A 13,887-nucleotide genomic window follows, 5' to 3' on the forward strand; every position below is an offset into this window, starting at 1 on the left:
CAGGTCCTGAAGAGTGAAACTTTATTGTGGAGAATCAACACACACACACACACACAACACACACACAACACACACACACAAACACACACACAACACACACACACACACACACACACACACACACACACACACAAACACACACAACACACACACACACACACAAACACACACACACACACACACACACACACACACACACACACACACACACCACTACTGCTACATCCTCCTCTTCTCTCTCTCTTTTTCTCTCTCACATTTTGCTCTGGGTTAGAAACAGGAAGTGCACTTGTTCCGTTTTAGTTGTTCCGTGAGACACACACAGACACACACAGACAGAGACACACACACACACACAGACTGACAGAGACACACACATACACACAGACACACACAGACTGACAGAGACACACACACACACACACACAGAGAGTGTGTGGTGATGGGGGGCCGCTGCGTCGCGACGCGCTTCACGCGGATTTAAACTTTTGTCACGCACGATGCCAAAGCGCACGTGTGTGCGGCGCGCGCTCCCGCTCTGTATCCTCCTCTTCTTCCTCGCGCTGATGTGCCTGAACCTCCAGCGGCGCCCCGGACCCCCGCCCCGACCCGCGCCCGGAAACAGCGCGTCTCCGGCGGCTTCCGTCACGGCCGAGCGCCGCTCCATCCAAGAGCTCCGCGCGCCCCCCGCTGCGCCCGGGCCACGCGCCTCTGACCCGCGGCGCGGGGTCACCGCGCGCCCGCTGAGTCTGGAGGACGTTTACATCGCGGTGAAAACCACGCGGAGGTTCCACCGGACGCGCCTGGAGCTGCTCCTGCTCACGTGGATCTCCAGAACCAAAGAACACGTCAGTTCAGCTTCATTTTATTTTATTACATTTTATTTTTCATTTCGCTTTTTTTTTTTTTGCTCTTGTTTTATTTTATTTTTTTATTTTAATTCAATTTAATTTTAAGTATTTTTTATTTTATTTTATTGTATTTTATTTTTCATTATAATTTTATTTTTTTATTTTCATTTTATTTTTTTTATATTTTTTTATATTGTATTTTATTTTATTTTCATTTAATTTTTTATTTTATATTTCATTTATTTTATTTTATTTTTCACTTCATTTTTATTTTACTTTACTTTTCATTTTATTGTATTTATTTTATGTTATATTTATTTTATTTTATTTTTCATTTTATTTCATTTCATTATTACACAGAAAATAAAGAAATACAAATGAAGCAATGAATAAGAAACATTATTGAACAGGAGGAGCCAATATTTACATTTACAATAAAATGAAATTTTAAAATATCTAAACACTTTCAAATCTTAGTTCATTTTAAGAGGAAAAGGCATATTCAGTTTTGTTGCCTCCACACGGCCGCACCTCAAAAACCAGGACTAAAACCAGACTAAACCAGGACTAAACCAGGACTAAACCAGGTCTAAACCAGGACTAAACCAGAAAAACCAGGTCTAAACCAGGTCTAAACCAGGTCTAAACCAGGTAAACCAGGTCTAAACCAGGACTAAACCAGGTCTAAACCAGGACTAAACCAGGTCTAAACCAGGTCTAAAACCAGGTAAACCAGGTAAACCAGGACTAAACCAGGAAACCAGGTCTAAACCAGGAAACTAAACCAGGCCAGACTAAACCAGGACTAAACCAGGACTAAACCAGGAAACTAAACCAGGACTAAACCAGGACTAAACCAGGACTAAACCAGGACTAAACCAGGCCTAAACCAGGTCTAAACCAGGTCTAAACCAGGTCTAAAACCAGGTAAACAGGTAAACCAGGTCTAAACCAGGTCTAAACCAGGTCTAAACCAGGTCTAAACCAGGACTAAACCAGGACTAAACCAGGACTAAACCAGGACTAAACCAGGACTAAACCAGGACTAAACCAGGTCTAAACCAGGTCTAAACCAGGACTAAACCAGAACTAAACCAGGTCTAAACCAGGTCTAAACCAGGTCTAAACCAGGTCTAAACCAGGACTAAACCAGGTCTAAACCAGGTCTAAACCAGGACTAAACCAGGACTAAACCAGGTCTAAACCAGGGACTAAAACCAGGGACCAGGTAAACCAGGACTAAACCAGGTCTAAACCAGGACTAAACCAGGTCTAAACCAGGACTAAACCAGGACTAAACCAGGTCTAACAGGTCGTTGTCTCTGTAGTTGTAGATTAAAATCGTTGAACTCAGAGCTGCTTCCTGTTCTGTTTTCTGTCACTTCCTGTTTGAGTTTTTGTAAAAGAGGAAATAAACAGTTCAGAGTTCACGCGGCGACGCGACTCGACTCGACTCGTCAAAGTGCTGGTCGTCAGACTCACACACGTTTGTACTTTTACATCATCACGTCTTTTCACACTCGTCTTTTCACATTTCTACTTTTTATTTTTTGGAATTTATGATCAACGTTTAGATTTATTTTCTCTCTTTGTTGTTTTATTTTTTTGAGATCAGGAAAGTGAAAAGAAAAACCAGAAAATAAAATCCAAAATCTGATATTTTCAAAAAACAAACACAAAAAAAAGACAAATGTCACATGAAGATTTGAAAAGAGGAAACGCAACTTTTACTCCAGACATAGTAACAGTACTGTTACTGCAGTACAAATATTACTCCAGACACAGTACTGTTACTGCAGTACAAATATTACTCAGACACAGTACACAGTACTGTTACTGCAGTACAAATATTACTCCAGACACAGTACTGTTACTGCAGTACAAATATTACTCCAGACACAGTACTGTTACTGCAGTACAAATATTACTCCAGACAGTAACAGTACTGTTACTGCAGTACAAATATTACTCCAGACACAGTACTGTTACTGCAGTACAAATATTACTCCAGACGCTACTGTTACTGCAGTACAAATATTACTGACACAGTACTACTGTTACTGCAGTACAAAATATTACTCCAGACACAGTACTGTTACTGCAGTACAAATATTACTCCAGACACAGTACTGTTACTGCAGTACAAATATTACTCCAGACGCAGTACTGTTACTGCAGTACAAATATTACTCCAGACACAGTACTGTTACTGCAGTACAAATATTACTCCAGACGCAGTACTGTTACTGCAGTACAAATATTACTCCAGACACAGTACTGTTACTGCAGTACAAATATTACTCCAGACACAGTACTGTTACTGCAGTACAAATATTACTCCAGACACAGTACTGTTACTGCAGTACAAATATTACTCCAGACGCAGTACTGTTACTGCAGTACAAATATTACTCCAGACGCAGTACTGTTACTGCAGTACAAATATTACTCCAGACACAGTACTGTTACTGCAGTACAAATATTACTCCAGACACAGTTACACTGCAGTACTGACAGTACGTTACTGCAGTACAAATATTACTCCAGACACAGTACTGTTACTGCAGTACAAATATTACTCCAGACACAGTAACAGTACTGTTACTGCAGTACAAATATTACTCCAGACACAGTACTGTTACTGCAGTACAAATATTACTCCAGACGCAGTAACAGTACTGTTACTGCAGTACAAATATTACTCCAGACACAGTACTGTTACTGCAGTACAAATATTACTCCAGACACAGTACTGTTACTGCAGTACAAATATTACTCCAGACACAGTACTACTGTTACTGCAGTACAAATATTACTCCAGTACTATACAGTTACTGCAGTACAAATATTACTCCAGACACAGTACTGTTACTGCAGTACAAAGACGCCAAAGTTAAAAACTGTAAAGTAACAATAAAACTTTTTTTCTTTTTTTTTTTTTTTTTCAGACTTTTATTTTCACTGATGCTGAAGATGAAGAACTCAAGTCGTCAGGTACCAGAACTAAACCAGGACTAAACCAGGACTAAACCAGACTAAACCAGAACTAAACAGACTAGGACTAAACCAGACTAAACCAGAACTAAACCAGAACTAAACCAGGACTAAACCAGAACTAAACCAGGACTAAACCAGACTAAACCAGGACTAAACCAGAACTAAACCAGGACTAAACCAGGACTGAACCAGAACTAAACCAGGACTAAACCAGAACTAAACCAGGACTAAACCAGAAAACCAGAACTAAACCAGAACTAAACCAGAACTAAACCAGGACTAAACCAGGACTAAACCAGAACTAAACCAGACTAAACAGAACTAAACCAGGACTAAACCAGGACTAAACCAGACTACTAAACCAGACTAAACCAGGACTAAACCAGAACTAAACAGGACTAAACCAGGACTAAACCAGAACTAAACCAGGACTAAACCAAACTAAACCAGGACTAAACCAGAACTAACCAGGACTAAACCAGACTAACCAGACTAAAGACTAAACCAGGACTAAACCCAGGACTAAACCAGAACTAAACCAGGACTAAACCAGACTAAACCAGGACTAAACCAGAACTAAACCAGACTAAACCAGAACTAAACCAGGACTAAACCAGACTAAACCAGAACTAAACCAGACTAAACCAGGACTAAACCAGGACTAAACCAGAACTAAACCAGGACTAAACCAGACTAAACCAGAACTAAACCAGGACTAAACCAGAACTAAACCAGGACTAAACCAGGACTAAACCAAACCAGACTAAACCAGAACTAAACCAGGACTAAACCAGGACTAAACCAGAAAAACTAAACCAGGACTAAACCAGGACTAAACCAGGACTAACCAGGACTAAACCAGACTACTAAACCAGACTAAACCAGGACTAAACCAGACTAAACCAGGACTAAACCAGAACTAAACCAGAACTAAACCAGGACTAAACCAGGACTAAACCAGAACTAAACCAGGACTAAACCAGGAAACCAGGACTAAACCAGGACTAAACCAGGACTAAACCAGACTAAACCCAGGACTAAACCAGGACTAAACCAGGAAACTAAACCAGGACTAAACCAGGACTAAACCAGAACTAAACCAGGACTAAACCAGGACTAAACCAGGACTAAACCAGAACTAAACCAGGACTGAACCAGGACTAAACCAGGACTAAACCAGGTCTAATCCAGGTCTAACCCGGTGTGTGTTTGAGGGTTTCATGTGGAGGTGACCGGGTGTGGGTCTGATCACAGTCAGGAGTCTCTGTCTTGTAAAATGTCTGCTGAATACGACGGCTTCATCAGCTCCAACAAAAGGTGAGAGTCTCTGGTCAGGACCACAGGACCCGACTCCAGTCCGGGACTGTTCCACCCGACGGGACTTTAGACCCGTGTCCCCGTCGAAACACACACAGAGCAGGATTCTGTCCAATGTCACGTAGAGCGTCAAAAAACAGGATGGATTTTATTTTCTGAAACCTCCACACTTTCATCTAACACTTTCAGAACTTCTGAAAGTGACGTGTCCAAAAAATCCGTGTGTTGTTCGTTCATTCGTTTTTTAATATAAAACCAAAAATAAGAAAATGAAAAAAACAACAACTATTTTCTTCATTATTTGTCTCCAAAACCAAAATGAAAAAAACAGATAAAGATTCGTTTTTTTCAGTTTTCGATTTTGTGTTTAAATGAAAAATGGAAAAAAACAGATAATAACCGTTTCCCGTTTACGTGACTTCAGTGACTGTGATGCCGAACTGAACCAGGACTGATCCAGGTCCAGGACCAGACCAGGACCAGACCACTCTAGTCCCGGTCTAAACCCGGAGGTCTAAACCAGGACTAAACCAGGACTAAACCAGGACTAAACCAGGTCTAAACCAGGTCTAAACCAGGACTAAACCGGGACTAAACCAGGACTAAACCAGGACTAAACCAGGACTAAACCAGGACTAAACCGGGACTAAACCAGGAAAAACCAGGACTAAACCAGGACTAAACCAGGACTAAACAAAACAGGACTAAAGGACTAAACCAGGTCTAAACCAGGAGGAAACCAGGACTAAACCGGGACTAAACCAGGACTAAACCAGGTAAACCAGGACTAAACCAGGACTAAACCAGGACTAAACCAGGACTAAACCGGGACTAAACCAGGACTAAACCAGGACTAAACCAGGACTAAACAGGACTAAACCGGTAAACCAGGACTAAACCAGGTCTAAACCGGGACTAACCAGGGACTAAACCAGGTCTAAACCAGGACTAAACCAGGACTAAACCAGGTCTAAACCAGGACTAAACCAGGACTAAACCAGGACTAAACCAGGTCTAAACCAGGACTAAACAGGACTAAACCAGGACTAAACCGGGACTAAACCAGGACTAAACCAGGACTAAACCAGGGACTAAACCAGGACTAAACCAGGACTAAACCAGGTCTAAACTGGGACTAAACCAGGTCTAAACCAGGACTAAACCAGGTCTAAACCGGGACTAAACCGGGACTAAACCAGGACTAAACCGGGACTAAACCAGGACTAAACCAGGTCTAAACCGGGACTAAACCAGGACTAAACCAGGTCTAAACTGGGACTAAACCAGGAATAAACCAGGACTAAACCGGGTCTAAACCAGGTCTAAACCAGGACTAAACCGGGACTAAACCGGGTCTAAACCAGGACTAAACCGGGACTAAACCGGGACTAAACCGGGACTAAACTGGGTCTAAACCGGGACTAAACCAGGACTAAACCAGGTCTAAACCAGATCTAAACCAGGTCTAAACTAAACCAGGACTAAACCAGTCTAAACCAGGACTAAACCAGGACTAAACCAGGTCTAAACCAGGACTAAACCAGGACTAAACCAGGTCTAAATAATATTACTCAAGTAGAAGTACAAAGTAGAACTCCAAGAAATGATCTGAAGTATTTGAAGTGAAGTGAATTTGACAAAACCTGAAATAAATCCCAAAATCTAGTGTTTCCCAAAGACAGACACAAAAATGAGACAAACTGAATCAGACGTGAAGCAGCTGCAAGAAACACAAATTTTCAAATAATTTCATTTTGTCACGTGAGGTTTTTGTCGCGTCGACTTCCTCACCGCAGGAAGAGGAACAGGACTGACACCTGCAGTGTTGTGGCTCCCTCTAGTGGTGAGGCTGGACACTGCAAACGTCTCAAGTCCTGTTTCTCACTTTTTTCATCTTTCTCCAACATTCTGACCATCAAGAGGTTTCGAGTCTCATGTTTGACTCATCTAGAGATCTCTCCTCCTCTCGGGCTCTAGTCAAACCCAGTACGAGTCTCCGCCCACAAGCCTGCGCCCCCCGCCACCGTAAATCCTCCTCCGATTCTCCGTAAAAACACAAAAACTCGACACAAAACCGAACACAGCGACTGGACGAACCTGATGTTTCATGAGTGCGACGCACAGCGAGTGTGTGTGATGGTGCTCTGAAGGGGGAGCGACTTAGTGACTTAGAGACTCAGAGCATCAAAACCCTAACAGAAACGTGGTGTTCAGTGTGATGTTCAGTGCCGTCGACTCTGCCGCGGTCGGTGACGCGTCGCGGCCGGTGACGCGTCGCGGTCGGTGACGCGTCGTGTTTCCTGTGATCAGGTGGTTCTGTCACGTGGACGATGACAACTACCTGAACCCTGGAGCTCTGCTGTCTCTGCTGCGCTCCTTCCCCCAGGACGGGGAGGTGTACGTGGGCAGAGCGAGTCTCGACCGGCCCCTGAGCGCCCACGAGCTGCTGGAGGACAACACGACGGTAACACACTGCACCATACACACACGGACACTTCACACACACACACGGACACTTCACACACACACCGACACTTCACACACACACACACACGGACACTTCACACACGGACACTTCACACACACACGGACACTTCACACACACACACACACACACGGACACTTCACACACACACACCACACACACACACACACACACGGACACTTCACACACACACACACACGGACACTTCACACACACACGGACACTTCACACACACACGGACACTTCACACACACACGGACACACACACACACACACACACACAGGACACTTCACACACACACACACACACACACACACACACGGACACTTCACACACACATGGACACTTCACACACACACAGGACACTTCACACACACACACACACACACACACGGACACTTCACACACACACACAGACACTTCACACACACACGGACACTTCACACACACACGGACACTTCACACACACGGACACTTCACACACACACAGACACTTCACACACACACACACACACACACACACGACACTTCACACACACACAGACACTTCACACACACACGGACACTTCACACACACACGGACACTTCACACACACATGGACACTTTCACACACACACACACGACACTTCACACACACACACACGGACACTTCACACACACACACGGACACTTCACACACACACACACACACACACACACACACACACGGACACTTCACACACACACACGGACACTTCACACACACACACACACACGGACACTTCACACACACACGGACACTTCACACACACACGGACACTTCACACACACACGGACACTTCACACACACACAACAGGACACTTCACACACACACACTTCACACACATTCACACACACACACACTTCACACACACACACGGACACTTCACACACACACACACAGACACACGGACACTTCACACACACACAGACACGGACACTTCACACACACACACGGACACTTCACACACACACACACACACACGGACACTTCACACACACACACACAGACACGGACACTTCACACACACACACACACACACACACACACACACTTCACACACACACACACACACACACACACACACGGACACTTCACACACACACACACACACACACACACTTCACACACACACGGACACTTCACACACACACACACACCACACACACACACACACACACACACACACACACACACACACCACACACACACACACACACACACGGACACTTCACACACACACACACACACACAGACACGGACACTTCACACAGTCTTACAGTCGTGTTCATGGGTTTGTTAGAATTTGTTTTCCACAGTGAACAACTCTTTCAGACACTCGCTCCCTCGGGTCGGGACGTGTTCATTTAAATATTTTGTGTTACATTTCGTCTCAAAAATCAAGTTTTGAAAGTTCAGTTTAGTGACGACACAAAGTCTCTGTTCCTCCATGTGCAGAAACACTTTTACTTTTACTTTTTACTTTTACAAGCACAAGTCCTTAAACAAATCTGTGTGTGTTTGTTGTGTTTGTCGTGTGTTTGTCGTGTTTTGTCGTGTGTTTGTCGTGTTTTTGTCGTGTGTTTGTCGTGTCGTTGTCGTGTGGTTGTCGTGTGTTTTGTGTGTTTGTCGTGTGTTGTCGTGTTTTTGTCGTGTGTTTGTCGTGTGTTTGTCGTGTGTTTGTCGTGTGTTTGTCGTGTGTTGTCGTGTGTTTGTCGTGTGTTGTCGTGTGTTGTCGTGTTTGTCGTGTCGTGTTGTCGTGTGTTTGTCGTGTGTTGTCGTGTGTCGTGTGTTTGTCGTGTGTTTGTCGTGTCGTTGTCGTGTGTTGTCGTGTGTTTGTCGTGTGTTTGTCGTGTGTTTGTCGTGTGTTTGTCGTCGTGTTGTTGTCGTGTGTTGTCGTGTGTTTGTCGTGTTGTCGTTGTCGTGTGTTGTCGTCGTGTTTGTCGTGTTTGTCGTGTGTGTCGTGTCGTGTGTTGTCGTGTGTGTTGTGTCGTGTGTTGTCGTGTGTTTGTCGTGTGTGTCGTGTGTTTGTCGTGTCGTGTTTGTCGTGTGTTTGTCGTGTGTTTGTCGTGTGTTTGTCGTGTGTTTGTCGTGTGTTTGTCGTTGTCGTGTGTTTGTTGTGTCGTTGTCGTTGTCGTGTCGTTGTCGTGTGTTGTCGTGTCGTTGTCGTGTCGTTGTCGTGTGTTTGTCGTGTGTCGTGTGTTGTCGTGTGTCGTGTGTTTGTCGTGTGTTTGTCGTGTGTTTGTCGTGTGTTTGTCGTGTGTTTGTCGTGTCGTTGTCGTGTGTTTGTCGTGTCGTTGTCGTGTCGTTGTCGTGTCGTGTCGTTGTCGTGTCGTTGTCGTGTGTTTGTCGTGTGTTTGTCGTGTCGTTGTCGTGTCGTTGTCGTGTCGTTGTCGTGTCGTTGTCGTGTCGTTGTCGTGTGTTTGTCGTGTGTTTGTCGTGTCGTTGTCGTGTGTCGTTGTCGTGTCGTTGTCGTGTGTTGTCGTGTGTTTGTCGTGTCGTTGTCGTGTGTTTGTCGTGTGTTTGTCGTGTGTTTGTCGTGTGTTTGTCGTGTCGTTGTGTCGTGTGTTGTTGTCGTGTGTTTGTCGTGTGTTGTCGTGTGTTTGTCGTGTGTTTGTCGTGTGTTTGTCGTGTCGTTGTCGTGTCGTTGTCGTGTTTGTCGTTGTCGTGTCGTTGTCGTTGTGTTTGTCGTGTCGTTGTCGTGTCGTTGTCGTGTCGTTGTCGTGTGTTTGTCGTGTCGTTGTCGTGTGTTTGTCGTGTGTTTGTCGTGTCGTTGTCGTGTGTGTTTGTCGTTGTGTTGTCGTCGTGTGTTTGTCGTGTGTTTGTCGTGTGTTTGTCGTGTCGTGTGTGTCGTTGTCGTGTCGTTGTCGTGTCGTTGTCGTGTCGTGTCGTTGTCGTGTCGTTGTCGTTCGCAGAGGGAGGTGCACTTCTGGTTCGCCACAGGAGGCGCTGGTTTCTGCCTGAGTCGAGTTGTGGCAGAGAGGATGGCTCCGTGGGCCAGGTGAGATTCAAAACACCAAACTGACTCTTGTGAACTTTAAACCGTGTTCCTCAAAAACACACACCGACTTGTGATTTGTTTCATTCACACATTTTTGAGGAAACATGAAACGTCTCTAACTCCAGTGAGTTTTGTGCAGTTTTATATCATGTTTTTGTGTATTTATGGAGAATTGTCGTGTGGAGCATGGGTGACGTAGGCTTGTGGGAGAGATCGCTAGATTATTCAAACATGTGTGAATGAATCTAAAACCTTCAGACAGGTTTTTGATGAGGAAACGTTGATAGAACACGAGAGAAAGTTCCATGAGTCTCCAGGATAAAAAACATTAGTAAAGTCTGAAAAAATGTGAATAAAGCTCATGTGTTTTATGTGTTGTGTGTTTTTTGTGTGTTTTGTTTTTTGTGTTTTGTGTTTTTTTGTTTTGTGTGTTCTATGCGTTTTGTGCATTTTTTGTGTTTTGTGCATTTTTTGTGTGTTCTGTGTGTTTTGTTTTTTGTGTTTTATGTGTTGTATGCTTTTTGTTTTGTGTTTTTTGTGTTTGTGCATTTCGTGTGTTTCATGTTTTGTGCGTCTTGTGTTTTGCTTTTTGTGCATTTTGTTCGTGTTTTTTGTGTGTTTTATGTGTTTTTGTGTTTTTTGTGTTGTGAGTTTTGTGTGTTTTTCATGTGTTTTGTGTGTTTTTTCTCAGTGGGTCTGAGTTCGAGAAGACGTCGGCTCTGATCCGTCTCCCTGACGACTGCACCGTGGGCTTCATCGTGGAGCAGAGACTGGGACTGTCCATGGTCCACTGCCCCCTGTTCCACTCCCACCTGGAGAACCTGCTCCTGGTGCAGCAGAAGGACCTGAGCTCACAGGTAAAACTCACCTGGACGAGCACACGACATCGTAACGTCAGGAGACAGGTGAGATCATCTACCTGGAGAAAAATACAGCACAAGGACGTCAGGAGACAGGGGCAGGACTCACCTGGAACTAAAGAACTTGGTGAAACAGGTGCTGGACTCACCTGGAACTAAAGAACTTGGTGAGACAGGTGCTGGACTCACCTGGAACTAAAGAACTTGGTGAGACAGGTGCTGGACTCACCTGGAACTAAAGAACTTGGTGAGACAGGTGCAGGACTCACCTGGAGACCCACACGGCTCGATCACCTCAGGCGACAGGGTCTACGGTCTAGAATAGTGTTGTAATCAAGACACATTAAACTAGACCAAGACCTGTCCAAGACCACAAGGTCCCGAGACCGAGACAAGACCAAGACCACGGCCCATCAAGACCGAAAGACCATTTTTACAAATACTAATTTATTTGTATTTTACAGTAATTTTGACACAAATATATGAATGTTTTTATAAATCTATTTCCATTTTGTCAGATTAATGTTAATTTCATCATAAAATAAAACAAACAATCTGTTCTGCACTGAAACACTCTTTTTCTGGACCCTCACCCACAGTTTCAGAACCTGTTCTTTAAGAGAACTTCCTCTGGCCTTTTACACAAAACTGTGAACAAAGTGAAGAAAGTGTGTAGGATTTTTAAACCAGTTTTTTCAAGTTTCTCACTGGAGTTAGGTTCTGTTGTTGGTTCTGCAGTGAGATTCACCTCTGCACATTCACAAACACACGTCATGACAAACAGACTGGACACTTTTATTAGACAAACTTCAGCCACATGTCGCAGTAACAAGTTTATCACCGACAGCAGCGAGCGTAAGGAAATATGATCAAACTCGACGAGTGTCAGACCTCGAGTCCAAGACAAGACCGAGTCCAAACGCCTTCAAGACCGAGTCCAAACGCCTTCAAGACCGAGTCCTTCAAGACCGAGTCCAAACGCAGACCTTTAAGACCGAGTCCAAACGCCTTCAAGACCGAGTCCAAACGCCTTCAAGACCGAGTCCAAACGCCTTCAAGACCGAGTCCAAACGCTTTCAAGACCGAGACAAAACCGAGTCCAAAAACCTTTAAGACCGAGACAAGACTAAGTCCAAACACCTTTGAGACCGAGACCAGACAAATGCCTGTTTTGTGTATTTTGTGTGTTTTGTATTTTGTATTTTGTGTGTTTTGTGTGTTTTTTGTGTTTTTTTTTTTTTTTTTTTTTGTGTGTGTTTAGTTTTTTTGTGTGTTTTTTGTTTTTTTGTGTGTTTAGTTTTTTTGTGTATTTTTTGTGTGTTTTTTTTTTTTGTGTATTTTTTGTGTGTTTAGTTTTTTTGTGTATTTTTTGTGTGTTTAGTTTTTTTGTGTATTTTTTGTGTGTTCTGTGTGTTTTGTGTCATATTCAGACTCGTTTCCTGAGACTTTTAAACAGGTTTTTGTCCCACTCAGAGACGTACGACTTCCGTTTAGTTCCAGGCAGAAAGTTCCGTATTAAACCTTTACCTAACGCCCCGTGTCTCCCCCTGCAGGTCACTCTGAGCTACGGCAGGCTGGACGACAAACTCAACACCGTCGAGGTCAGAGGCGGCTTCAGCGCGGAGCAGGACCCCTCCAGGTTCGACTTCCTACTTTTCAGGACAATCACATGGAACTGATCGCGCCGCAGTTCAGACCCAGCAACAAAAAAATAATAAAACCAAGATGTAAAATGGAATAATAAATAATAAATAATGTTTAATTAACAGGAATGTAAAAGGTAAAAAAAAAAAAAAAAAAAAGTTTAAAGTACTCTAAAATAAATTTCCACGTAGAACAACAAATTATTGGAGTGTTTTTTTGTTTTTGTTTTGGGTTTTTTTTTTTGTTTGTTTTTTTTTTACACATTTTTAGTTTTTTAATGTGTGTTTTTGTTTGTTTGTTTGTTTTCCTCCAGGTTTAAGACGGTGCACTGTCTGCTCTACCCCTTTACCAGCTGGTGTCCGTGACCAAACCCAAAGACTCAAGTGTTACTGTGGTCCACTTATAGACTGTTCCCAGTTTAGACCTGGTTTAGTTCTGGTTTAGTCTGGTTTAGTTCTAGTCTAGTCCTGGTTTAGTTCTGGTTTAGTCCTGGTTTAGTTCTAGTTTCCTGGTTTAGTTCTGGTTTAGTCCTGGTTTAGTCCTGGTCTAGTCCTGGTTTAGTTCTGGTCTAGTCCTGGTTTAGTCCTGGTCTAGTCCTGGTTTAGTCCTGGTTTAGTCCTGGTCTAGTCCTGGTTTAGTCCTGGTTTAGTTCTGGTTTAGTTCTGGTTTAGTTCTAGTCTAGTCCAGGTTTAGTTCTAGTCTAGTCCTGG

At 43.7% G+C, this 13,887-nt stretch overlaps 1 protein-coding gene across 1 annotated transcript; it reads left to right on the forward strand.

Moving 5' to 3' along the window:
- The first annotated feature begins 330 nt into the window (after window positions 1-330).
- mfng (MFNG O-fucosylpeptide 3-beta-N-acetylglucosaminyltransferase) lies at window positions 331-13,671 on the forward strand. The gene is made up of 8 exons (XM_055158655.1): window positions 331-848; window positions 3,800-3,845; window positions 5,063-5,165; window positions 7,476-7,629; window positions 10,588-10,673; window positions 11,365-11,530; window positions 13,087-13,172; window positions 13,491-13,671. The coding sequence occupies exons 1-8, from the start codon at window positions 501-503 to the stop codon at window positions 13,540-13,542; spliced, it is 1,041 nt and encodes a 346-aa protein (XP_055014630.1). The 5' UTR covers window positions 331-500; the 3' UTR covers window positions 13,543-13,671.
- The last annotated feature ends 216 nt before the right edge of the window (window positions 13,672-13,887 follow it).

Source organism: Boleophthalmus pectinirostris, unplaced genomic scaffold (assembly GCF_026225935.1).
Source record: "Boleophthalmus pectinirostris isolate CB_2022bp ecotype Guang Dong unplaced genomic scaffold, ASM2622593v1 HiC_scaffold_22, whole genome shotgun sequence".
In the NCBI taxonomy this organism is placed as follows: Eukaryota; Metazoa; Chordata; class Actinopteri; order Gobiiformes; family Gobiidae; genus Boleophthalmus; species Boleophthalmus pectinirostris.